Here is a 26,419-nt window from a genome sequence, read left to right as displayed (position 1 = left end):
GTCTGTAGGAGGCTCAAGAGAGTGGAAGTTGTTCCCAGGGATTCTTGAGAAAGCTCCTGTTGCCTCCTGGCTGGCAGCCCTGCCGGCTTCCATAGTCCATCCGTCTGGCTGGCGCAGAGAGCCTGCATACCTTCTTGTTTTGAGGGACAGTCTCAGTGTCTCTGAGTTGAGCTGGCCAGTGGAACACCAGAACCTCAGTGTAACCAGTGCTCGCTGAAGGCCATCTTAGTATGCGGCTGCACACTGAAATGCTTATCAGGCGACCTTCGAAGTCCCAAGGAAGCAGCCACCTGGCGTCTGGGTGTCTTCATTTCAAACCAGGGACCTGGTTTGTGTTCTGCCTCACCCACCCCATAGTTGTGAATGTTGACTTAGCAGGCAGAGGTTTCTCGGCTCTGTAGTTGCTGCTGCGCTTCCCCACCCAAGGTGGAATTGCAGAGCACCGAGTGGGGAGAGGCGTAGGGATCCTGCCTGAGGAGCGGGGAGCCCCACCTCTCCTTCACACTGCACTTCTAAAGCTGTCACAGCATTTTATCAGAAGACAGTTTTTCCTAAATGAAACTGACACAAGGCAAATATTAGATTTCTGGGAAACTTTAGTACATGGCAAGGTAGCATGGTGGGTTTATTTGAGACTCCAGAAATGGCAAAGAAAACTAGCCTCAGCGATGAGGTGTCCTGGGATGAGGGAACAGCAAGCAGGCAGAGACCGCCTCCCAGCTGGATGGGCTGGCCAGCTGCTCCGGTTTCCACCTGCGCCGCCCATGGGTCCCCTGCAGGGGCCAGCGAGGACCGAGCCTGTGCTGTGGCGCTGGAGGCGACAGGAGCCAGCGAGCGCCCAGCAGCCACCCACGTGGTGGGGTCAGAGCCTCTTACTGGGCCACCTACAGAGACAGGAAAGGAGCGCCTGGCCACTTAAGAGGACGCCAGACGGTGATACAGTGACCGGTATAAATGTCAGCAGGGAGGGCTGAAGGCAGCCAGGGAAGGACAAAGCGGCGCCCAGCCAGAGGAGCCGCCTCCCAAGATGGAGAAGTTCAAGGCTGCCATGCTGCTGGGGAGCGTGGGCGATGCGCTCGGCTACGGCAACGTCTGCAGGGAGAACAGTGCTTTAGGCTCTGTCCAGGAGGAGCTGCAGAAGGTCGGGGGGCTGGACCATCTCGTGCTGTCTCCCGGGAAGTGGCCAGTGAGTGACAACACCATCATGCACATGGCGACTGCTGAGGCCCTCACCACAGGTTGGCTCCCCAGTGCCTTGCTAGCTGTGCTGGGGGATGGGGGCAGCTGCTCCGGTTCACAGTAAGTGTGGACAGCCTTGGAGGCACGCCTGTGAATCGTGTTACCTGATGCCACTGCCGAAAGTGGCAATTTAATGCGTCCAGTGCCCCTCAGCAAATCAGGCAGGCAGCAGGTCACGTTTCTCCTGCAGTGGCTCTTTGAGGGGTGGCATTACTTTCTTTGCAGATAATTAAGATTCAACTTGCAAGCAGCGGCTGGCACTGTGAGTGTGAACCAGGCCCATGCTGTGGCTCACCAGCTATGGAGCCAGGCGGCCTCTTGCCTAGCTGTCTGCAGGAAGCTGGCCACTGCACACTGAGTTGCTTGCTCTGAGTTTATTGCAGAGAACATAAAATGTAAGCCAGTCTGAAACTTGAACCCATAAAGATGATACTGTTTGGGCACTGTGTCTCCATTCCCTCGAACTACACTGCGAGGTGCAGCATGTGATGAGCCGGTGCCACGTGGGAAAGTTTACCGATAGTCAAGGGACAGAGAACAGTTAAGTGTTTACTGATGCACCGCGAGAGAGCAGCAGGGGAAGGCGAAAGGACTGGTGAAAAGTTGAGATTTTATTTGACCCTAATAGGAGGAGGGTATGGAAATGTCATCCCACGAGCCCTGGCGTCAGGTCACGGTGGTCCTGCTGTCCCTCCATCTCACTTGTAAGCACAGCAGGCCTTGTTGGGGGACTGATGTTTTGTTTCAGAGTCCAGTGCCCTTGGCACTGTTAGGAACAATACTTCTGGGTAACATTAATTGACAGATGTGTGGGATGTCAGCGGTCGGGGCTCAGGATATGTATTTGTACTTGGAGGGACTTCGGATGAGGTATTGGGCTGGGGAGAAATGGTATCTCTAAGACATGACAAGGTACTCTCTAAGACGGCCTAGTGATGTCTGCATCATCTGTGTGTGCAGCTTACACAAGAGGAAAACAGGAGGAAGGTTAAAGTTCTGCTGTGGATTCATCACTCGGCTGCAAAGTGGCCTTTAAAGAAACAATGGCAAAATAACCACTATTCCCCACAAATTAAGGTCAAAATATCTGCCAGAATGATTCAGCTTGGACACTACTTGTACACAGATGTGTTCTAAGGAAGTGCTGCAAGTTTGGACATAAGCAGTAATTTCTTAAACTATTCTGTAAGGAGCAGGTTGATCTTGGGATCAACAAGGGTTCACATAAGTTTCAGAGAAATAGTTGGTTCATGAACTCATCACACAGTTTTCCTGTGCATCGTGTTCCCTGAGACGTTAAGCCCTGACAGCAGATGGCAAGTCAATGGGGTTTCACCTACACTCCGCCATTCCGTTTGTCTGCCGTGAATGCGCTCAGTTTAGCTCTGCGGTCGCTGTGTAGGAATGCTCTCCACTGATCCCTAAATAACTGTGGAGAGCACTGAAACATGTTGATAAGATAAGCTGTCACAGCTTGTTAAAGGGGTGAGGCACACACTTATGAAACCCAAATATTTCCTGCTTCTGTGGTCATTGAGTAGGAATGCCCTTGGCTGGTCCCAAAATAACCAGGGAGAGCGCCTAGGCCTGTCCACGAGCTGAGGAGTGGAGGCTGTTGGAGTGGCGAAGCTCCTGGTATTTTCCCGCAGGCTGCTGCGCCTTTGTGGACAACAGCATGAAAGCAGTACCCCGAGCTCGAGCCATGCACGTCCTCGAAAACACAGCTGCTGTGTGCGCTGTGCTGTCTGTCGGCACTTGCTCTTGAAGCCTGCGTCTGTCTGATGTCCCACACACCAGAGCCACACAGTGGTCCCTTCATGTGCCCGGTGGAGGTGGCCTGGTGTCAGCCATTCTGCGCATGGCCACGTGGTCACTCGGCAAAGCGCTGGCACTGGCGGGGTGGCCAGTGAGGAGACTGGATCAGCAGGACACTCGGGGGAGCACCTGGCACCTTGGTTTTCAGGGAGAAACTGGATTGCTTGCCAGTGGTGACAGTGGGCAGATGAAGGCAGGTGGTCAGGGAGTGATGGGCCCTGCGTTGGCCTCTCAGAAGTGGGTCACGAGAAAGCAGTGACAGGTGTGCCCCTTTATCGATCGATGGCTTCTTCAGAAACTAAACCAAGCATATTTTTTTGAACTCTAAATTTCAAAGTTGAAATCTCATCTAATTTTCTTGAAGTGGCAACGTGTAGCGCATTACAGGGGTCTTGGAGCCACATTAGTGAGGGTTGACAAACTGCCCAAGGCTCCGGGGTGGCAGCCTGTCCTGTCTGCACCCTAGTGTTAAGGACCCCAGGGAATGAGGCTCACTGGGGAGAACCAGGACAGGGCTGTTGGCCCCTAGGACTGCGTGAGGGAGAAGACACGAGGAGAGGCCAAGCCCTGGGAGGGTCAGGACAGCGTCCTGCGGCCCCTAGCTGCACAGCAGCACAGGCGAAAGTCTGGCATGCGGCAGCTGTGCACCTTTGCTAGGGACCAGGCTTTGTTGGGTGGCATGATGGTCCGTTCCTTGTCCCTGAGTGTCCTTGGCCTTGGGGTCTCAGGGTTGGCTCATTGCATGTTCCTGGCCACCCTACCCATTCGACTTTCATCACCAGTCAGAGCACAGAGGGAAATGTGGGGTCCTTTTGTCTCCCTCCAGGGAGGCTGTGCCTGGTGATCGGCTTTTCTCCATCAGGACTTTAGCTCAGTGCCATAGGCCTGCTCTGGGGAAGGAGGTACATGGAGTGGAACTGCTGCCCTACCACGCAGAGCAGCCCAGGAATCTACAGCTGGAGAACACATTTCTAGTCAGATTCTAACCTGAAAAACCAAGGCTCTTTATGCCATTGTATTTATGGACTTTATTTTGTTTGTTTGTTTGTTGTTTTTTAAAATTCAGCTTTAGTTACACACTGGGATTTCCTGATATCTGATTCCAGAATAAAAGTCATTATTTTAAGGACTTGGAGGGGCAGGCGGGCAGGCCAGGTGGAGGGAGGAAGGCCTTTTGTAAGCTGACCTCAGCGGCAGGAAAGCTACATAGGCTGGGCTTCCAGGCAGCCTGAACACCCCGGCCCCACCTCAGCCCAGTCCTGTGCAGACAGGCGTAGCCACTCTGCCCCCCAGGCCCTCAGCACCCTCTCTCCTGCCCCTCAGGGCTGGTAAGGTCAGAGGCACAGTGGGGTCCACACCCAGGGCTTCGCACTGTCCATGCATCACCCTCCTGCCCAGCCCCGGCCTCACGGCCTTCGGGGGAGACTGTCAGCACTGTCCCTCCCTCGGAGGATGCTGTACTCCTGTCCCAGGAGCCCTGGCTCCTATGCCCTGAGCTGGGCCTTCTGTCTGCAGCTTTCCTGAGGTGGTAACACCTGCCCTCAGCATCTGTACCCTCCTCTGTTCCTACCCCCACCCCCCAAGACAGGGCAGACATTGCAAAAACAAGGCTGCCTCCCACAGGGCACCAGACTCCCTGAGTGGCACTGTGGCCCTGAGTGAAGTCCTGCTGCCGGCTGTCACAGGACTGTGGACAGCACCGCCCTCCCCTCTGCAGCCCCAAGCTCCCTCCTGCACAGCTGTTCTTGGGGGTGGCCAGGCCCATGGACTCCAGTCTCAGTGGTGTGTGCTGTCCACCAAGCTGTGGACCAATGTCCCAGCCAGAGAGCTCTTCCTGCAAGAAGATATCACCTCCCTGAGCCTTTTCTCAGAAAAAATGACAAAGTAGGACCCAGTGTGGGAGGCTCACATTTGGCCTCCTACAATGCAGCAGTCCAGGTACAGTGTGGGCCGAGGGTTGGTCTCCTCCTGGCCTGGCTCTTTGTCCCTCAGGCCCATGGTCCTGGACGTGTCTTCCTGTACTTGTCCCCAGATTGTGTCTCGAAGGGTGGGACACAACTTGGGCAGAGTGGCACTGCAGGGCCCCTGGCTTTCTTGAAGCCAGCAGAGTTTGGCACTAGAGACAGGCAAGGCCCGGCTTCCGTCCCACCCAAGGCAGGGCAGCCAGGCTCAGCACAGTGGCCCTGACATGGACGGAGCCATCAGTGCTCACACCCCCAGATTGTCACGTGGGGCAGGACATGCGTGCAGCCACCTTCTGTGTCGGGCATCAAGTGAGGCCTGAAGCAAGTTGTCGGCCAGGCCTGTGCCGCAGACAGAGCTGTGTCCACACTGACGCCTATCCCCGCTCTGCCCCTCTCTCCTTCCCAGACTACTGGTGCCTGGACGACCTGTACCGTGAGATGGTGAGGTGCTACGTAGAGACCATCGAGAAGCTTCCAGAGCACCAGCCTGACCCCGCCACCGTGGAGGGCTGCTCACAGCTGAAGCCAGACAACTACCTGCTGGCCTGGCACACGCCCTTCAGTGAAAAGGGTCAGGAGCCCATCCTATCCCAGAGCTGGGCGCCTGTCCGCACGGCACCCGGCTTCCCCTGTGTGCTTTGTCCTCCGTCCCTGGTTCACTTTCAAGAACGGTTTCCATGTGCAGCTGCATCTGGGGGGTGCAGTGGAGGTGGCTGGCCCTGTCCTGTGCCTCCTCGGGTGAGTGGGGCTGGAAGCTGCAGCCAGGGCCAAGTGGTCTATGCTGCTGGTGAGCCACCCCCCAAGACAGCCTTGGCCAGGGCTGTCCCTGAGAGGAGGGGCTCACAAGAGTGGCAGAGACACTGGTAGGACAGGCCAGCTGCTCTGGCAGCCCAAGAAGGTCAGAGAGAAAGTCATGGGGGAGCTGGAGGGGCAGCCAGGGCAGGTAGAGACTGCAACCGACCTTGATGTCTCCAGACGTCTCCACGAGGTGCAGGAGCACACAGAGCTGCCTAAGGGCTGGGAAGAGGTGCCAGGCTCCCGGAAGAGAGGCTGATGCTGTCAGTCAGGGTCACAGACTGGAGTACCCTCTGCTCCCCTCCGTCTCCCCCAGGAGTCTCAGGACCCAGGAGGACGGTGCTCTAAAGTGACGAGCAGAGACAAGAGCCCAAGGATGCACTTTGAATTGTGTATGAGCAGCTCAGGCTCCCCTGCAGATGTGGAAAGCCCTCTACCACAGACTGGGGAAGAAAGCAGTACGCCTGGCCCCGCCCTGCTGTGCTCACAGAGAGGGTATTCGTGGAGAGAGTTCTCAATGCACCCAACCATATCCATAGTGGCATCAAATGTAAAGGGTTTGAAGCCCCAAACAACGGCCCAGGGCTCAGGCTGGACCAGGAATCAAGTCCCCACTGTGTGCTGCCTACAGGAAACGCAGCTCAGTAGGTGGACAGCAGAAAGATGGGAAGGGTGCACATGCAAGTGCTGTCCAAGAAAGCCACAGGCTGTGGGTGGCCCCGGTGGGATGTGTGCCCAGCTAGCAGAGGCCCAGTCCACCCCAGGTGACACAAGCAGAAACCAGAGAGAGTAACTGTATTAATAGTCACAGTAGATTTGGGAGCAAAGAGTATGGCCAGAAATAGAGAAGGCAATGTCACTGTGATACAGGGTGGGTCATCATGGCGTTCACTGGGATGACATGCTTACATGCTGCACACACCTGTCATCCCAGCTACTCAGGAGGCTGAGGCAGGAGGACCACAAGTGTAAGGCCAGCCTGGCAGAGTGATAAGACCCTGTCTCAAAAAAAACATTAAAGGATGGGCCAGGGTTGTAGCTCAGTGGCACCACGCCTGCCTCACCAGCACAAGGTCCTGAGTTCAATTCCTGGTGCCAAAAATAAACAAATAAATAAATAAATTTTTAAAAGAGGTCTGGGAGTGTAGGTCAGTGAAAAGGCCTGGGCTCAATCCTCAGTAATGAAAAAAGAACTAGGCCAGGGATTTAGCTCAGTGGTTCCAGAGCCTGCCTCACAAGCACAAGGTCCCAAGTTCAATCCCCAGTACCAAAAAAAAGAAAAAAAGAAAAAAGAACTGACCCCCTCTAGCTAAACAATAAAAAAGAGGAGGATGAGTCACCTGTGCCAACCATGAAGGTAAGGCCAGTGTACCTGCAGAAATGAGAGGAAGAGAGGGAAACGCTGTTACCAGCTTCACACCAGTGAGTCTGACAGCACAGCAGAAGCGGACAGAGCCCTTGAAGGGCACAAACCACCAAAGCTCCCTCTGGAGAACCAGGAGGCCTAAACGGCTCGTGTCTTACAGAGAACCACGAAAAAGACTGCATGGGATCCTACCTAACACTCACGGGAGAGACGCAGCTGTGCTCCAGCGAGCAGGAGCCTGTTTGGAGCCTGTTTTTAGCTTTCCACTAAATTCCCACCAAATTTGGACCAGATTTGTTTAAGTCCTTTTCCATGCCTCACGGTTGTGCCTCAGAGACTCCAGGGAGCACGGAGAAGTGGGATGGGAGAAAAGTCTCACCGCAGATGTCTGAGGGGGGCTGGGGCCATCTGAGCAGGCCGCAGGCCACAGCCCACCCATCTGCAGCGGGCAGAAGGCTCAGACACTTTGCCAAAGACCACATGAGGTGTTGACAGCCACAGAAGCCACCCAGCAGCAGTGGTCATTAGGAAAATGAAAATAAACCACAGCAAGGAACCACTCCTGAGCAGGCAGCGAGAGAGAAAAAAGCACGGGGCTGCACAAAAATCCAGCCAGCGGGCCCTGCTCCCCACACTGGAGCACCCGACGCTGGAGCATCGCATCCAGCTGCCCGTCAGAGGTGAATGGGTGACAGCCGAGCAGTGTCTGCATCGCCAGCAGCAGGAAGGTAAACTGCGTACACATAGGAGGCGTCTCAAGGCGGTTAGGCTGACTGACAGAAGCCAGGCGAAGTAAGAGCTGACTCACGGGGTGCTGAGAAGTGCAGAGCCCTTGGCCTTCCAGTCCAGGTGCAAGCCCAGGAGAGGGCCTCAGGTGCACGTGTTCTCCCAGCCTTGGTGGCAGCTTTGGGCTGTGCCATGCACCGTGTGCCAGCTGTAACTCAGGGAAGCTGTCTTTAGAGAGAAAAGGCCTGCCTGGTTGACAGCACAGGGTGGACACAGCCTACCTCTGTCTTCCCAGGGGGCGGCCCATTCCGAGCCAGTCCTAGCCCATCCGAAGTCTGTTTTCAGTGGCTGCATAGCCTTCCCGCATCAGTGGAGCCTCCCTTCCGTGTGACAGTTTGCTGGTGTCCACCTGTTCGAATGACCTTCCAATGAGCATGTTGTCACATAAGTTTCCTTATAAAACCCAATTGCTGCGGTGGGCTTCTTGGGGTGTGTTCTGAATCTGGGTGCTCCCACACAGGCTCGGGGTTTGGAGCGGCCACCAAAGCCATGTGCATTGGCATGCGGTACTGGGAGCCGGCGCGGCTGGAGACCCTAGTGGAGGTCAGCATCGAGTGCGGCCGGATGACCCACAACCACCCGACAGGTGAGGCAGCACTGGGGTGTGTTCTCTCACCTGCAGTGTGGGAGCCCAGCCCAGCCCAGAGCTGGGTCATTTCTCAACCTTCAGCTCTGCTTTAGGGCCACTTCCCATGAGGTGCTAGGAGGCCAGGTTGAAGATTCTCACAGGTTCTGATGCTGGGCTCCAGGCTGAGTCGGGCATGGTGGAGCCATCACCCTGGTGGCCCAGCTGCACCTCAGTCTCCCCACCGGTGCCAGGCAACAGTGACAATGGCAGACACACCCACCAGTGGGCTGAGTCTCCCACGTGGTCCCAGGACACGGCCAGTGCTGTGGGGTTTCTCCACCTCCGTGTGAGCGTCACCCAGAGGGACACGTCCTCATGGAGAGCAGGTGTCAGCCACCCAGCACCTGGCCCTGGGAGGTGCCACAGGAGGCATGAGGAGGTGCTGGGTCACTCCCTCCCCCTCAGCCTTGCAATGCAGAAGCCTCCAAGGTCACCTTTCCAGGGCTGGTGCAGCCGAACTCGCTCGTGCATCCCCCAGATAGCGCCCAAGCAAGGGCAAGAGCAGCCCTGGTCTGCATGGCATTTTCCAGGCAGCTGCTGGGGGCCGTGGCCCACACCAGGAGTGCCAGGCCTGCGACCCCTGTCCTTAGCTTCTGACTCAGCCTGTGGGCAAAACCTGGTGCCTGGAAAGGAGTTCTCATGGGGCCCCTGCTGACTGATGGGCTCAACTAGTAGTAAATCCAAAATCAAACCTTCAGCCCCAGAAATGCCAAGGTTTCAAGCACCGTCAGGAACACAGGCACCTGCATTCTGAGCTCGAGCTTCTGTGGCACTTGCCAGTGTGTCTCCACGCTGACCTGCACACCCCTCACACACTCGCTAGTGGAAGGCTTCATCCACTCGGGCTGGGCCTGCGGGCCTGCAGACACACTTGGAAATGCCCCCCACTCCCCTCTCCAGTGTCAGCCACCTTGGCAGCCGCGCCACCATGTCTGCATCCCTGAGGAGGCCACTCAGGGGCCAGGGGACGCAGCTGGGCTGGTCAGCCCTCACATGAAGTCGTCCTGCCTGGGGTGTGGGGAGACCCAGAGCCCCTGTGGCCATCAGTCTCGTGGGCAGCCACGTGAACTGGCTGTCCAGTCCTCACCTGACGAGGTCCAGTGCAGAGCTGACCCCACGCTGCCCTGGACAGCCAGGGTTTCGAGGTCAGGACGCACGCAACTACAGTCTGTGCCCAGGCCAGGTGACAGCTGCCTCTCCTCTATGCCCAGGCTTCCTCGGGTCCCTGTGCACAGCCCTGTTTGCGTCCTATGCGGTGCAAGGAAAACCACTGGTGCAGTGGGGGCGAGACATGCTGAGGGCTGTCCCGCTGGCCGAGGGGTACTGCAAGAGGACCATCCGGCACACGGCGGGTAAGCGAGCTGGCCCCGGAGACAGGTGACGCCCACCTGGCAGCGGGAACGCCTGCCCGGAACGCTGCTGATCGCTGTGGGGCCCCTGCCGCTGACCACAGCAGTGAGGAGGAGCTGGTTCCTGCCGAGTCTCCACTGACCCAGTGTGGTCAGGCCAAGAGGGGCACGCGTCCTCCAGGGAGGGGGGCCCGCCTGCACCCCAAACACCCTGCCTCACCTCCGCCCAGCCTGGAGATGTGCACGTCCCTGCCACAAGCCCGAGACCCTGCCCACAGGGGGCATCTGCACCCCGCTCACCCAGAGCCTGCTGCCCCCATGCCTGTCACTTTACCAGCCTGTCAGTCAGAGGTCCCAGGAGTCCTCCAAGTTAAGGTTGGGGGAGCGGGTGTCATGGCCCTGCTGAGGGGAGCCATGGGGAGCTGGATGCGGGGCCCCGGTCAGGGCCAGGAGCCCAGGGTGCACCCCAAGGCCAGTGCTTCTGGAAGGTTCTTTTACCTTCAGGGGAGGGGCCCTCAGCTCCCGGAGAGACGTGAGCCGCAGGGCGCGCGCCCCAGGATGTTTTCCTGCGCTGCTGTCGCTGCCTGGCATCCTGGTGGGAAGGAGCAGAGGGGCAGGGTGGGGTCTGTCTCACTAGCCTGAGGCAGAAGCCTTGAGACCCAGGCTGAGGGTCGCCTCAGCGTCCGCCTTCAAGGGTGAGGCTTCTGGAACAGCTTTATGAGGACCCACCTGCTTGTCCTGTACCTGGTCACAGCCCTGGAGGACACTGGGCCCGTGGTGGTGCCAGCCTGTCTCAGGACTGTCCCCCTGCCCTGGGCTCGGCCACCATGAGCCCCACCACCGGACGCAGCTGCAGCACCCAGCTTCCGGGACTTGGTGGTTGTGGCGGGGTGCAGCGGAGCTGTGACCTTCCAGCGTTGCAGGCCCAGGGTCAGTGGGGGCCCTGTGGAGGGGAGCAGGTGCCTCGGTGCAGAGCCACATGGCCCAGCACCCTGAGCAAGGCCATTGTCCTCGGTATTTCCTGTGGGACCATCCGGGCCTCATGAGGATGGAGCCCACTGGCCAGATGACCTGGGCACCACACCCTGCTTTGGGGGACTGAAATGTACACCAGACAGGGATGGCTCTGAAGATCAGCCCAGGGATCCTTCTGTTTGGTGTCAGATTTGTTACCTGGAGTCCCAAGTCCTCTGACAGGGACACCCAGTCCAGGCCTCCCAGGCAGCCAGAGGAGCGTGGTCTGGACCCTCAGGACACCTTCCCCTGGGCCACTCCCGGTCCCAGGACAGTGAGGGGCCAGAGGCCCTCTGTTGGCCGGGCTTTGTACGGCTGCTGGCAGAGCCATCTGACCACAGCCTGCTTTCAGGGTGCTGTGTGCCCACACTGCCCATGTCCCAGGCTCGGTATGACCCTAGGGGGTGGCACGGGTGACTGTGCAAGCCCAGAGCAACTCAAGAGCCCTCTGGCCCTCTCCACGTTGTCCCAGGCTCTGACTCTCTGCAGTCGTGTCCCTTGTGCCTGGCTCCCTCAAGGCGCAGGGCAGCCAGACCCAGCCTAAGGGCTCAGAAACTGGAAGAGCACTGGAAGCACACCCTGTGGTGTGTCTTCCTCACCAGCAGGGCCACCAGGGGCTGCCGCTTGTTTCCGGGGCTTGGGTAGCAGCTATTAACTAAGAGCACGGGACTTCCTGCCCCTGCTGTGGAGGTGCCATGTTAACGGAGTGAAAACACTTGGCTTGCTACGAGAAGGCGCTGGGTCACTGCAGCCCTGCCGAGCTCGAGCAGGACCCACTGTCATCTCCAGCTTCCTCCCGCTGGCCAGGGTGGCCACCGGGGCTTCAAGCCTGTTTCTGGCCATGTCCCCTGGGCACACCCCTCCATCCTCCCAAGCTGCCCACAGAATGGCCCCAGCCACGCTCCTGTGCTTGCGTCTAGAGTACCAGGAGCACTGGTTTTACTTCGAAGCTAAATGGCAGTTCTATCTGGAGGAGAGAAAAATCAGTGATGACACGGAGAATAGAGCTCACTTTCCCGACAACTACGGCAGTGCAGAGGAGAGGGACAAGGTGAGTCGCAGCCAGCACGGGACTGCAAGCTCAGTGTGCAGAGTGGGTGGGCACAGAGACGGACAGACGGACAGACGGACACTGGCATGGGGGTGGAGGCACGGGTGGGTGCTGATACTCTCAAGCCTAGTTTCTGCTGCTGAGGGGCCGCATCCCAGGTGAGGGGAAGAAACAGAGGGAGGCTGGGTGGTCGGATAAAGGGTGGACAGATGGCGGATGGATGGACAGCAGCTGCAGAGGGACCCCGGACCTTGGGCCGTCTGCACGGATGTGTTCTGCTCGGGCCATGGCTTGACCCAAGCTCTTGCCAGACTTACAAGAAGTGGAGCTCCGAAGGCCGAGGGGGAAGACGGGGCCATGATGCACCCATGATCGCCTACGATGCCCTCCTCGCGGCAGGGAGCAGCTGGGCCGAGCTGTGCCACCGGGCCATGTTCCACAGAGGTGAGACGCCCTCCACCCTGGAGCCCCTCGGCGGGGGGGCCCGAGCTCCCTCTGTGAGGCTCTCCACACACCACCTCTGGGCCCCCAGCACCCCGAGCCCCGGCCTTCAAACCCCACTGGGTGCTGCTCGGGCCACCACGGTACTGCAGTGGCCACTTCCCTTGGAGCGACGGTGTGGCCTCCAACCTCCCATGCTCGGGTCCTGGATGGGCCGCTTGGCTTCCAAGCTGGTTTCCTCCTGGCGGTGCCACCGCATGGGACTGAGTGTGAGGTGGGCGGGTGGGGTGGGCACTCAGTGCTGACACCAGGCCCACAGCGGCTTCTCCTGTGGAGGGGCAGTGCCCCAAGGTGGGGTGCAGCAGGAAGAGGTCCTGAGCAGAGGGGAGTAGGTGAGGAGCTGCACGGAGCCAGAGACTGAAAGCAGGCGGGCCCAGGTGGCTTGGGGACCGGGGGAGAAGGGAGCTGAGGGAGAGTGCGGCCAGGAGAGAGCACGGGTGCACGGAGCCAGAGGGAGCCAGGTGGGCGCCTCAGCAGCTCTCCTCCAGGGCCCAGCTGGGCTGCCAGTGCGCCTGCGTGCGGACGTGAGTCTGGGGTGGGGTGGTGGGAGTCTGTGCGGAGTGTGACAGGTGTGGGCTTGACCGTGGGTGTGGACTGACTGTGTGCGTGGAGAGCGAATGTGCGTGTGGCTGCGCGTGTGCGAGCTTAGTGCCCTGTGTGGGTGTGCACGGTGTGTGCGAAGGAGCTTCTGTGTGGGTACAAGTGCGTGTGCAGGTGCCAGGATGTAGATGCAAATGTCAGTGGCTGTGTGTCGCATGGGTGTGGGCTGGCTTGCCACCAGGCAGGCGTCTTCGGGGCTGGTCCTGCTCGCGGCTGGCTCGGCACCGCCCTGCTGTGTCCTGGCCCGGCCGCAGTGGGCTGCCGAGGGTCCGGGCAGCTCGAGCCCTGGCCGCCTGTGTCTGCGTTGCAGGGGAGAGCGGTGCCACAGGGACGATCGCCGGCTGCCTGTTTGGCCTGCTGCACGGCCTGGACGCCGTGCCCCGGGGCCTGTACCAGGAGCTGCAGCACAGGGCCAGGCTGGAAGAGCTGGGCACCGCCCTGCACCGCCGGTCCTCAGAGGAGAAGTAAAGCGTGTCTGCGGCCCGGAAGGGCGCCCTGGGGTCCACACACACGCACACACACACGCGTGCACACACCCCCTTGAACCTCCCTGCCCCGGGAGCGGGGAGGAATGGGGCTGTAACCGTGTGTTACCGCGTGCTGCATGGAATACGTTGTTTGTCCTACAAGAATATTTTTCCTGACCTCAGAGGAGCCTAGAGCTTTTCCATTTCACTCTGGACCTGCTACGCGTGCCTCTGCAAATACAGCCTGAAGACTGGTCTCCTGGACGGTGGTGTGCTTTACTCTGTTGCGAGACTAGTGAATGCTGTCCGCTCTCTCACCCCAACAACGCTGGCTGCGATGCTTCTCCTTCCGAGCACCTGGCTCCCTCTCTCCACCTCCTCCTCGCGGGTCTGGAAGGCTGGGGCGTCTGCCGCCTGCTCAGGCTTGGGGCGGCAGTGCTCATGTGGATCACCCACGCCACAGGCCTTCGGGAAGCAGGTTTTGCTGTGCTACAGCTCTGGAACCAGTCTTCGGAAAAACTCGCTGAGAAGGCCAGGAGCACAGGTCTCCGGGCACTGCCTGCCTGTGCCCTCGGGCCTCTCGTCACACTGCACTGAGGACCTGCAGGCTCCCCCGGGGAGGGCAGGAGGGGTCTGTCTGCCTAAACGACTTTGGCGACTCTGGCACGTCTGCTGTGCTGGGCCTGGGGCCGCACGGCTTGTGGCTGTAGTGTCGTTCTGTCCCACAAGGTACTCTCTGCTCGGAGCTTCGGGCAGGCGCGAGCGTGGGCTTGCTGAGGGTTTGGATGGAGGCCAGGCCTCTCCTCCTGCGGGGCTACTTCTGGCACAGCTGCCCAGGGCTGTGGGCGGCACAGTGAGGGCACCATCTGCAGGGTCCCGTGTGCTGGAGTCTGAGTGGCACTGTCCTGTGGCCATTTTCCCTCCCAGGCCAGCTGGAGAGGAAGGTGCTCCTGGGCTAGGAAGCTGCTCCAGTGGAGGCCCCGTGCCTGCTCCAGGGCGAGGTGGAGCTGAGCGCAGGGAGGTGGAGGCTTCCACACTGAGCGGAGCCATTGTGTGTGGACTGTGCTTGAGCGAGTCAGCTAGTGACCTGCTTTTGGCGGGAACCATTCCCAAGGCCGCACCATTCCCACAGCGGTCTGCCAGGAAAAGACCCCACCACCACCCCGGCAGGGCGCACTGGACGTGCAGGCCTCCGCAGCACCCCAGCTCAGCGTGCGCAGCGGCAGAGACCTTCCGTCCTCTCACGCCCGCCGCCTCGGAGTGACTGATGCACTCTGTGGGTGTGGCCGTGGGGACTGAACCAGAGGGGCTCCACCACGGGGCTGCGTCCTCACCTTTTCCACTCTTTTGCTCAGATAAGGTCTTGCCAAGTAGCCAGATCCTCCCGGCTGTGATTCTCCTGCCTCAGCTTTCTGAGCAGCTGGGATTACAGGCATGCACCGCTGCGTCTGGCTTGCTTTCATTTTGCGAACATCTTTAACCCTCTGCTCTTTACGTCACCTTTAATGCTGCTTTCTCACCTCTTCTGAAAAGAAATCGGTTTCTGCCAGCAGCACAGTGGTGCTGCACTGCTCGGATGTGGGTTTTCTTTCTCTGATCTTTCTGCAATTGTGGTGCTTCCTATATTTTGTTGTGCTCTGTAGTTTAATTGGTGGAGTTCTTTCTCTAAGGCCTAAGAAACTGTGGATCTGACCAAGCGCACGTGGACCCACACGGCCACTCACTGGTGCCCAGGGCTGGGGTCAGTGCCTCTACCTTGCAGGGGCACACCAGAGGACGAGGCAGGTGTGGGTTGCAGATGTGGCCTGCTGTACCCTGATTTCTGCTTGATCCACCCCAGCCTTCTTTCTCAGAGGCTGGAGATGTGGAGTTGAAGCTGGGACTTAGGACCTAGGGCTCAGGTTGCTAGCAAAGGCGTCCCAGGAGAGAGCTGGGCCCCAGCAGCCACTTGTGGCCTCCAACACATGCACAGGCTCTGTGTGAGAACCAGCAGTGTGGCAGAGGCTGGGCAGGGAGACACAAGTCTCTGGACTTCACGCTGAGTTTGATGAGTTTATTTCCCAAACTGGATGGCTGACAATCTTTCATGTGCACTTAAAGTCATTTTTCAGGTTTTCCTACCCGAAAGCTAGATGAGAGGTAGGTTTGACAGATGTGGTCCTTCTGACATTGCAGGGAGCAGATCTTGGAGGTGAGATGACTGAACATTCAAGAGAAGGTCTGAAAAAGACACTGAATATCCAGACAGGGTGGAGCTTGCAATCCAAGCTACTCAGGAGGCTGAGACAAGAGGATCTCTGGCCAACCTGGGCAATTCAATGAGACCCTATTTCTTTTTCTTTTTAAAAAAAGGACACTGATGAAGTAATGGTAAAACTTAAAACACGCACTGTAAAATGGGCACAGCCTACACTGCCACAGCCTGGACTCCAGCCACCCACGGCCGGTCGTGGTAACAGCCACTCTCTGGAGCGGTTATTCCCCTAGCCCACACTTTCTGTGAGGGAGGCAGACGAGATCTCACCAGGAGCAGAGCCGGGAAAGGAGCTTTCACCGAGCGTGTCCTGCCCTTCCAGGCTGGTGGAACTTAGAGCGGCCACTGTGAGTGGGAAGCCAAGCTGGTGCCCCAGGGGTTGGAAACACCGATGACGTCAGTCCACGTGCACGGCCCAGACCCTCCCGAGGCCCTGCGTGTGGGGAGGCTCCTCGGTCACGGCGCTGGCCCTGCGCCCCCGGGGACGGTCCCTGCTGTGTGGACTCATTTCCAGTTAGCAAGCAGGGACAAACTGAGTTCACAGAAGGGATGGGGAAGGACTCGCACAGCGAGAAGCAGCGGCTCGGAACTGTTCGATCCAGGCCCGCGGCTTGGAAGGCGGCCGCAGTGACAATGAGCACACAGCCATTTCAGCCGCTCCTGACCTTGCTGTCCAGGGGCCACTGCGGGTGACCCCGGGGCCATCAGGCCTCGTGTGGCCCCTCGTGCCCGTGGGGGACCATTCTGCCTGGCTCAGGCGGAAGCCCTGGCAGTGACCCCAAGTGTCCCAGAGCCTCGAGTGCCTCCGAGACCCTGTGTCTCGGGGATCCGTGAGGGCCACGTGTCCCACCGGAGCTTTGCTTCCTTCCTTTCCTGTTTGTGTTGTTTTCCGGTGCTTTCAAACTCATAAAAAGTCGCGAAACTACTAGACAGCAGCGTTTCCCTCCACCCCGCTCACCAGCGCCGATCCCAGGCCACACGTGGCTGCTGTCCTCTGGTCTCACGGCACACGGTGCACAGAGGCCGACGCACAGAGACATTAGAGATGCCCGTGGACAGACACGGATGCAGAGACAGGGACACGGGGCTGGAGACAGCAGGACCACGGGCTCACGCTGCTGGGCCATTGGAGACGCACCCCCGAGGGCCCCTGCTTCGACCGCCCACGTTTCAGTGAGTTTCCTCAGTCAAGAACGCGTTCTTCTACGACCACCGCATGCTGCCGCCGCCAGGAGTCTAACCCGACACGCCGCTGTGGCCCCCTGACAGCCCCCGCTCTGCAGTGACAGCTGCATTCTGCCCGGGTGCCTTGTCCTGTTCACTTACACCGGAGAGGCTCGGCGCCCGGCTGCCACAACCAGCCCAGCTGGTGCCACGGGCGGTGTGCCCAACACAGGCCCCAGAAGGCCGCCTGGGAGCCCTCTGCTGACGGACTGTGCCTCCCTGCCTCGAAGGGCACCCACACAGCAGCACCTGGCCTGCCACCCCGAAGCGCCTGTCTGATTCCAGGACCAGGAGTTCAGCTCCCTGACTCAGCAGTGCGGTTCCAGCTGTTTGCTGCGAGAGCGGTCCTGAGAGTGACCGTGAGCGCACAGCTTCTGACTCCCTGCTGGAGTGCAAGCTCGGCTTTGGCCCCGGCAGCGCGAGGACGACACAGGCCATCTCGCCACGCTCGTGCTGAACCCTCGCCGCCCGGTCTTCTGGGCTTTTTAGAAGGAACTTTCTCGAGCGACCCTGCCCTGCTGACTCCAGTGGTTCGAGCAGACACGCAGCTCTGTGTCGCCCATCATCTGTCATCTGTGGGCTCAAGTGGAGTCCTTGTTCCAGGGGCTGGATCAGCGCTTAGTGGGGCACCAGCCTGTCAACAGCTGGGCAGGACAGAGGAGACCACCGTGGGTGCCCCTGAGTGTTCCTATCCTTGGGCCACTCAGCCCTCTGGAGCGGAGCTTGGAAGAGCAGCCAAGCCCCGGTGCATGAGCTGGGGGCAGACAGTGGCCCGGTCTGTGGTGCCCCCGCCCATGTTCCAGGCAGAGGGCGCAGAGGGAGCTGACTCCTGGCCTGCATGGCTTAGGGTAGACACGCCAGGAGGAAGTAGCCACGGAGCTAGGACACGCTGGCCACTCAGCATCCACCACGAGCCGGGAGACCTGTTGCTGGTCTACCTTGAGCCTCACAGCGTGCAGTGTGCGAGCAGAGGCATCGCCCAGAGACAGTCCCCTGGTGCACACACAGTGCCCTGGGCATGTGGTAGGGATGTTCTAGGCTGAGTATAGGAGCCAAAGAAGGGACAGACAGACAGCAGGCTTTGGGCCGGCTGGGTCCTACAGAGGGCCCAGGAGAGACGCACCTAGCAGGTACAGAGAGCTCGTCCTCAGACAGCCGGATGTGGCTGCCCATCGCCAGGGCCCAGATGCATTTTCTAAACCAGTGTCTGCCACAGGCACCCAGGGTCCCTCAGGACAAGCGTGGGGCCTCCTGGGGGCTGTGTGGAGCCTGATTTGAGCTCATCTGAGGCCCCACTTTGCTTGGAGCAGGATGAACTCTCTGAGCAGGTCACACAGGCAGCACATCAGGGGATTTGGGTGTGGAGGTTGAGGCCCAGCTGCCTTGGGCAGTAATGGGGAGGACCAGGGGTCTCAAGGTGGGGTGGGCAAGGCTGCCACTGTGAACACCATGTCAGCCCAAGAGGCTACGGTAGCCTGGATGCCCACAGGGCAAGCCTCCCGCCTCCTTGTCTCTCAGATAACCTCGCTCCCAGCCAGGGTCGCTGGTGCTGACTCGGGAAGGCTGGCACACCCATGTCTGTGCTGGCCCTGGAGGGAGGTTCTGCTCTGTGGCTGCTGTTCCGAGCGCCTGAGGTATTTGGTCCCAGGCCCAGCCTTGTGTGCAGCTGCTGCTGGGGAGGGCTGGGCCGTTGGCCCAACGTGGGCTTGGGCGCGGGACCACAGCGGGCCGAGGTGCCAGTCACAGGGGAGGCCTGGACGGGGCTGGTGTCTTGGAGACACTCAGAGCTGTGTCCCTCCAGTTCCTTGACCGCTGGGGTCCACAGTGCCTTCACCCCACGGGGGAGTTGAGACAGGGCCAGGCGCCCAGGACATGTGGGCATCTGGAGCTCACCAGGAGGGTGGGGACAGGAGCGCCCAGGCTCCACAGGCACAGGGCGCTGCTGGTGGCTGGTACAGAGGGCAGGCCGAGGATGAGCGACTGCTGCCTGGTCATGGCTGCCAGCCCTTCTCTGTCAGCCCTGCTCCTGCTGCGGGTGTGCGGCTGGGCCCCTGAGGCTCCCCAGAGGAGTCCACGGTGCTGGCCCAGCCCCTCTTCCCTGTCCAGCTGGTAAGCCTCAGAAAAGGGTCCGACCTGCTGCTCTGAGGTCCTTGCAGTGTGGTGGAGCTTTTTGGAACTCCAGCTGGGCTGAGTTTTGTGTCTACCAAGGAGACAGCTGGCCTTTGCCAGGGGGCGCTGGACCCCACGTGGGGCACCATGGCAGGCCTGAGCCAAGACGCCCAGCTGGTGGACGTGGACCACTGTGGCTCCTTGGTGTGGGAAGGGCACACAGGAAGTTCACCAGCATGGGATCTACTCTGCCTGCCCTGGGATGTGTCACTGCCCCAGCACGCGCACCCAGAGGGGCGCCCACGGCCCTGTGGGGCACAGTGTCCAGATAGCTTATGGCCTGTGTGTGACCCACCTGCTCCAGATCGCCCACCCAGGGAGAGGGACGAGAGCCAGCACCGGCTTAGACATGAGGTCCAGGGAAGCAGGGACGGCCACAGCCATTAGTCAGACGACCAGAATGTCCCCACGGCACACCGCTGGCAGCCATTGCAGTCATCTTAGTGACTCAGCCTGAGAAGTCCTGCAGATGATTGGAATAGCCTGTCAGTTCCTGGGAGGGGAGCTCAGAGCTCCCGAAGGACGAGGGCCCTCCACCGACGTGCTCCCACCTGGGCAGGCGAGGCCGGCCCCTGAGAGCGAGGTCTCCCTCTGGCGTACCCGCAGGTCCCCTGGCTCCCGGGAATTTGGCCACAGGTACGTGTGTGACCTGGGTCACGGAGCTCGGCTGGGGCAGGTCGTGGGACCACCGAGGGAGGGTCTCAGACCCGTGGCAGAGCAGGGATGGAGGCTGAGACCCAGGGCACTGGCTGGAGCTCGCGTCCTGGTCTGAGCCACGCCGGGGCCCTGTGTGTGCGGGACCCTGGGTGCTGTGCTCAGGCCCCTGGAGCAGGTGAGCGGGTGTGTGCTGAGGTGGGAGGGCAGTGTCCATAGGAAGAGCAGGAGCACCAGGGCTGGAAGGCGAGGCAGGACGTGCTGGGTGGGGCTCGCTGCGGGGCTTCCGTTCCTGGCAGGAGGAAGGATGCTCTTCTGCCACCTGTGGGGGGGGGCGAGCCTGGGGGGCTGCTCCCTGGGCAGGAGGACGTGTCTGACACACCTGACTGCTTGCGATGCGTGCTGGGGTGGGTGTGCGACTAAGGTGGCCTCGGGTGCCCGGGGCGCCTGGGTCGGAGGCAGGGGAAACAGGAGGGAGGAACTCGAGGGGTCAGGGACTGAGCCAGGGGCCAGCCCCAAGATGCTGAGCCTAAGCAGCCACTGATTAGCAGATGCCCATGTATTACGCAGCCCTGGGAAGTGAAAGATGCTGCCCACGTGTAAGCTGCATGCTGCAGCCGTGGATTATGGCACCGTCTCAGCCCAGCAACAGGAACATCTGGGCCCCCAAACCCACAAAGCTTCGCAAAGCCTCCCCGGACCCCAGGGCCAGCACAGCTGCGTCCTCCGAGGCCTAGAAGGATGCGTGGGGCTGTGGAGGGAGCCACGGAATGCTCTCTTCAACCCAAAACTCTCAGTCCCGCTGTCCACAGCGTCTGGAGGCTGAACTTCCCTGGAGAAAGGGAGGTCTCTCTCTTCTGGGGCAACAGCACCGGTGGCAGGGAGGCACCAGATGCCCAGCAGGAAAGCAGGGACACAGCTCCCGGTACATGGACCTCAAAACTAGGCCCACCTGCCGTTGCAGTGCTGAGATCCGTGGCTCCTGGGTGTCTCGAAACTGGAGATGCTGGCTGCAGGCGGGTCTGTCCATGCCGGGCTGGGCAGCAGGGCCAGCTTGGGGTCCCTTTCTCCTCCTGAGGACACCTCAGCTCCTTGGACGGGGGCTGGCACTTATGTCCTGATTACTCAGAACAGTGGCATGTGGGCTGGACGCAGACTTATTTTCACACGGGTGCCATTCCTGCATCGGGGCCTGGTTGTGTCAGCCTGCAGCTCTTGTCCCAGTGTCTCATCCACCCTGTGCTTCCACGGGCACTGCTGAGCCAGGCTCAGGCACCTCGGGCCCCTCAGTGGCTCTCAGGTGGGGCCCACAGGATGTCAAGGATCTCGCAGGGGCTTGGGAGAAGCCCTCCTACCCTGAGAGACGGCCCTGTCAACCCCACCTTGACATCAGGGCCCCCTGGTAACTGTTTAAAAGAGTTTGTGTGGCTTCTAAAATCAGACTCCCTCTTCTGGGGAAGCTGTTCTCTCCTCTCCTGCCAGTCCACTTCTAATTGGCCAACATCTCTTCATCTTGACCGCTTGGGTTTCCATCATGAGTGGAGCTGGGCACCACCGTGTCCTGTCTATGGATCCACCATTATTTGGGCATCCTTGGTGGCAGACATCGGGGTGTTTGTTGACACATATTTCTGTAGTGTTGGGATGACCCCAGCCCCATACAGGGTAGGTGACTGCTCTTGCTTTGATCCATGCCCCAGCACCAGGATGCTTCCAAGGATAGGATTATAATCCTATAATTAGCACAGCCAAGACCCTTCAGCCCTTGAAATTTGTGTTCTATGTCTCTGGTTGACTCTATAGAATGAACCCCGGATAGGTGCAACTACAGTGCCAAAACTCAGGGTGCATTTTACCGTCACCACCCAGACAGGTGGAAGGCGGCTCTGGCCCCTACCTGCTGCCAGGGAGCCCATCCTGTTGTGATCCAGGCCACCGTGGAGTGGAACTCCTCAGCCTGCCGGAGGAGCCAGGCCTGGCAGGGAAGTGTGGGACAGGTGCTGTCCAGCCTGGGGCTCCCGCTTCTCTTCCCTCTGTGGTGCTGGCTCCTGGGGGACCAGCACCCCTCTGCAACAGCTACTTCCTGCCCAAGAGCTCAGTGGGGAAATAGCCCATCCCCTCCAGCCTAGGCCCAGAGGGGGAGCGACTGCAGATCACCTCAAATTCTCTGCCCTTGGGCCTTAGATTGAGGTGGAATTCAGCACATTGTTAATGTTATCTTTCCTTGGGAGATGCGCAGAGGACACAGAACATACACTTTTTATACTGAACTCTCTTGCCTATTTGTGCAAGCAAAATACATGCTTTTTATCGGAGAGCATGTTATACACGCAGAGTGGTTTTCCAAAGTGCTTTTACAAAGCCGATGAACGCGGGCCTGGATTTCCAAGGGCTGGGGAACAAGGGCTAGTGCAGCCTACCAGGTAACAGCTGTGGGTCCCTGACGGCCCCAGTAGACCAGGCCCCCAACTCACACTCTTCCTATGGATCCTGGGGGTGCTTCCAACATGGGGCTCCCCTCCAGGAGCTCTGTGGAGTTCCCTGGGGACCATGGGGATGAAATGTATAACCATTCATTTCTTTTTCCCACAGCCCAAAGAGCAGCAAGACCCACAGAGACATAGTGTCCATGGATGCACAGGCGCTGAGGAAGAGGCTCAGCTACACCAGCAGTGAGGCAGCCCGCGCCCTGCTGGCCAATCTTCTGCTCTACGTCCTGGACCGAGCTGAAGGGCCTCCGAAGGCCAAGGACGGGGAGCATAGAGCCAGCTGCCCCACCCTGCCCCAAGAGGCCAGCCGGCGGCCCACACGCTTCCAGCTTCTGCAGGCCAAGTTCATGGGCCGGGGCCGGGAGCCCCCCCTGAAGAGGACCCGGGAGGTGGGCCGGCTGATCTCCAGGGACAGGCAGGGGCCTGGCCGGAGCTTCGTGAACGCCACCATCAGCAAACTGCTGGAGAAGGCCCAGGGGAGCACCAGCAGCCCCAGCCAGAGGCCTGCAGCCCGAGAGAAGCCCTGCTGGGGCAGCCCAGGTGGGAAGAGCACGGTGAAGAACAGCCTGAGGAAGTTCCTGGCTGCGGAGGAGAAGGAAGCACGCGAGCGCCTGCCCAGCCTGAGGCCTGGCTCCACCAGGGGCCCGCTGCTGAAGGTGGCTGGCAGAAGCACCGTTCTCGCCCAGCTTCGGGACAGGTTCGAGCAGAGTGGCGGCCTCCAGCCGGAGCCCACGGTGTTGCCAGTGCACAGGGAGGGCCGGAGGAGCCGGGCCCTGCGGAGGAGGATACAGCGGCCAGAGCCCCGCGTGCTCCACACGGCCACCATGGCCGCCAGCTGCACCAGGACACCCCCTGCCCGCTTTCTGGCCTGCACAGCTGAACCCCTGCCGGCCCTCAGCATCGCCACTGTGGTGGGCAGCCCCCGAAGCTGGCTGTCCTGCTGCACCAAGATCAGTCACTTGGATGCCAGGCGTCAGGCCAGGACAGAGGCCAGCCTATACCCCGGCGTGGGGCACGCAGAGCCTGGTGGGAATGAAACCCCAAGACTGGGCATCCTGAGCGGGGATCCCAGAGGACAGTGGAAGCCTTCAGAGTCCTCTGTGCCCCAGGCCACGGCTCCGTGGGACCCCCACCTGGCCCTGAGCATAGCAGGTGCTCCCCAGTCAGAATCCCCTTGTGCTTCCGGCAAAGATGGAGCCCTTCCAGGCCATATGCCCGCTGTGGCCCTGCTCCGTCCTGCCAGCCCCAGGGATGCTAGGCCAGCTGGAGGTGACAGGACGGTGGAACCCACAGCAGCAGGGGCTGCAGGCCACATCCCCGGGGTAGAGGAAGGCGCAGGGGAGGCCCCCCAAGTCCCCATGACCATGTGCGGCTCTGAGGATGAGGCAGAGGGCACTCTTCTGGCCTCTTCGAGAGAGCTCCTCTTTGCCACCCAGGGGTGGCTACCCAAGCCTCAGCGGGAGGCCGAGCCCTGTGTGCCCCCAGCCCCTCCAGCTCCGCAGGCGTGGCAGCACACACAGCCAGGTGTGGGGTCCCCGCAGATAACCGTGCGGCTCCCTGCTGTCCCCCGGATGCCAGCCGTACGCACACCCCAGCGCAGCACACTGAGCCCCGGGGCCCGGGGCCCTCTGGTGTCACAGGGAGAGGCTGTGATGGGAAGGGCGGCCCCTAGCCCTGTGGCAGCAGGCAGCAGGGACACCCAAGCCCTGGCAGGGCTCAGCAGGCCAGGCCAGGTGTCAGAGAGCTCCCTGTCCGCAGAGCCAGGACCTCAGGGAGCCCTGAGAGATGCGGCGGGCATGGACCACAACACCCCACAGACGGTCCTGACGCCAGAGCCCCCAAGATCTACTGGAAAGGGAAACCCCTGCAGCCAGCCCAGGCCTTCAGGACCCACCGTCTCTGTGTACAGTGGCGAGATCCATGCCTTGCCAGAATCGAAGGAAACTAAGATGCTGAGTAAGGCCCCCTTGTCCCATCACCCCACAGCGTGGAAAAGCCATCCAGCGGGGAGCGCCCACGCTTCCCCTGCCCCTGCCTGCCTGCCAGGGCCGGGTCCCCAGGAGAGAGGTTCCTTGCTGGCAGTGCCCCAGGATTGCAGACAGCCTGAGAGTCCTACCTCCTTGGACCAGAGCATCTCCTGTGGCCAAGAAAAGCCCCCAGGGCTCCCGACAGAGCCGGCTCTGCCCCTGGGGATGGCCCCAGGAAACCCCAGCACTGACTTGGGCAAGAACCGACCACCCTGGCAAGGTGAACAGCCCAAGACAGGCATCCCAGCCTCCAGGGAGACAACAGCTGCAGGGAAGGCCCAGGGTCCCACAGCTCCACTTGCAGGTCCCCAGAAAACACTACCAGCTGACCCCCAGACAGCACCACAGGCTGAGGCCCAGGCCCTGGAAAGGAAGACAATAGAACTGACTGCTTTGGATGAGGAAGGAGGCAGAGCGCTGTCTGCATGCCCCTGTGCCACTGCAGGAGGGGGGCTCCCCCGTGAACTGGCACCGAGCAGGCCCTCGATGCACAGGATAGGAGCCACAGAAGGGGACACTCTGGGCCAGGCCCAGCACCAGGCCCCCATAAGGCCACCCCCTACCACGAATCCGGAGGACACAGCTGAGCCCTGCCCTGCCCTTGTGGTGCCACGGCCGTGTGCTCCAAGCGACTTGGAAGTGAGCAGCCCTAGTGCATCTGCAGAGGACGTCCGTTCCATGGGAGGGAGTGCTCTGTGTAACAGCGTGATGTCCCAGACACCGACTGCCAGGCACCCCCAGAGTTCCAAGGGCTGCAGCCTGGGCCAGCCAGATCCAGCCCCTACGGAGGAAGCCCTGCCCACCCAGAGAGCCCCAGAGCTTGCTGCCCCTGGCCGGCAGGCAGAGCCCAGGGCTGTCCCCAAGGCCGAGAGCTCAGGCCCAGCCCCAGCCCCAGCAGGCATGGGGCCCCCAGAGAGTCACCGTGGGCCTGTGCACTCACAGCAGATAGGACAGTGGGATAGTCCTGGAGCAATGATGACACCTGTGGGCCAGGAGGTGGGGGGGTGCGAGCCAGGGCCTTGGGCAGCTCTGGACCTGGCAGGGATCGAGAAGCCAGCAACAAGGGAGAAGCTGGGAGCTGCCAGAGCCCGAGACCAGGAGCATATGCAGGGGCCCAGGGTCGGGCGGGGGAGCAGCCCGGCCCAGGGAGATGGTACATGGGCTGCAGTGACCCCAGCTGCACAGGCCCAGGGCTGGGCCAGGGGCACTGTGTCCCCAGCCACGGACCAGCCTGGCAGTGTGGCCAAGGGAGCACCCACTGTCAGCACCAGCAGGGACACCTCAGCACCAGCACCCAGCATCAGCAGCCAGGGCAGCCCGAGCACCAGGCATCCCACCCGAGGGGACCAGAGCACAGAAGCCTGTCCCCCAGAGCCCGTGGACGGCCCTGGCCTGCTCCCACCTGACGTGGGGAGCCACCAGGCCCCACAGGGCCCAGCCCAGGCAGGGGCCCCAGTCACCCCAGGGCCAGAGAGGGAGCGGTCAGATTTGGAGCAGCACAGGAGGCTGGTGCACTTCGCCAAGTACAAAGCCCAGAGCTTCAGTGACCAGAGAGCCTTCGACCTGTCCTTTAGGCCCGTGGTCCTCGGGGCCAGCAACATCTTGGAGGCACCCAAGTGAGAGCCCAGTTGGGACCCAGCACCTGGCCAGCATGGGGGAGTCGTTCGATGTTCCCTGCCTCCAGGTGCTCCTAGGAGCGATGTCTGTGCTCATCTTCCCCTCTCCCTTTCTCCCCCTGCCTGGGCTGACCTCAGGCTGCCTTGGGCTGACCCAGGGAGTGCATCCTGCATGGCGCTGTGCAGGTTCTTCAGCTTTGCGTTTTCCTCTTGGGACGAGGAAGGGGCCGGGCTGGGCCTGCTGCTGTTCGTGTCCCTTTGCTATTCCAGGTCCGGGAGGGCACAGCTCAGTGCACGCCCACCCTCTCTGCACCCTTCATGTACTTGGGACCTCTGCTCCCCACCTGCTCTCCATCCCTGCATGACCCAAGCCACAGGGATGCCCCAGGTAGAGTCAGAGGCTCAGCAGGA

At 60.6% G+C, this 26,419-nt stretch overlaps 2 protein-coding genes across 5 annotated transcripts; both read left to right on the top strand.

The window, feature by feature from the left end:
- The first annotated feature begins 857 nt into the window (after window positions 1–857).
- On the top strand, window positions 858–13,839 carry Adprhl1 (ADP-ribosylhydrolase like 1). Of its 2 annotated transcripts, none has more exons than XM_021239350.2 (7): window positions 858–1,186; window positions 5,425–5,589; window positions 8,426–8,551; window positions 9,805–9,945; window positions 11,877–12,007; window positions 12,319–12,451; window positions 13,419–13,839. In XM_021239350.2, the coding sequence occupies exons 1-7, from the start codon at window positions 955–957 to the stop codon at window positions 13,574–13,576; spliced, it is 1,086 nt and encodes a 361-aa protein (XP_021095009.1). In that variant the 5' UTR covers window positions 858–954; the 3' UTR covers window positions 13,577–13,839. The 2 variants fall into 2 exon arrangements, with proteins under 2 accessions (XP_021095009.1, XP_004858549.1); XM_004858492.3 differs by having other exon boundaries at window positions 909–1,238.
- On the top strand, window positions 13,831–26,200 carry LOC106010571 (uncharacterized). 3 transcript variants are annotated; one of them, XM_013077266.3, is made up of 2 exons: window positions 13,831–14,304; window positions 22,469–26,200. In XM_013077266.3, exons 1-2 carry the CDS (start codon window positions 13,913–13,915, stop codon window positions 26,010–26,012), a joined length of 3,936 nt encoding a protein of 1,311 aa, XP_012932720.3. In that variant the 5' UTR covers window positions 13,831–13,912; the 3' UTR covers window positions 26,013–26,200. The 3 variants fall into 3 exon arrangements, with proteins under 3 accessions (XP_012932720.3, XP_087049301.1, XP_087049300.1); XM_087193175.1 differs by lacking the exon at window positions 13,831–14,304 and adding an exon at window positions 18,049–18,183; XM_087193174.1 differs by lacking the exon at window positions 13,831–14,304 and adding an exon at window positions 19,544–19,858.
- Window positions 26,201–26,419: the final 219 nt, after the last annotated feature.

Source organism: Heterocephalus glaber, unplaced genomic scaffold, assembly GCF_053883595.1.
Source record: "Heterocephalus glaber isolate CG9 unplaced genomic scaffold, H.glaber_assembly_v1.0 deba00001579, whole genome shotgun sequence".
NCBI lineage: Eukaryota > Metazoa > Chordata > Mammalia > Rodentia > Bathyergidae > Heterocephalus > Heterocephalus glaber.
Note: the sequence above shows the minus strand (reverse complement) of the source record. Positions and strands in the feature narration are given on the sequence as shown.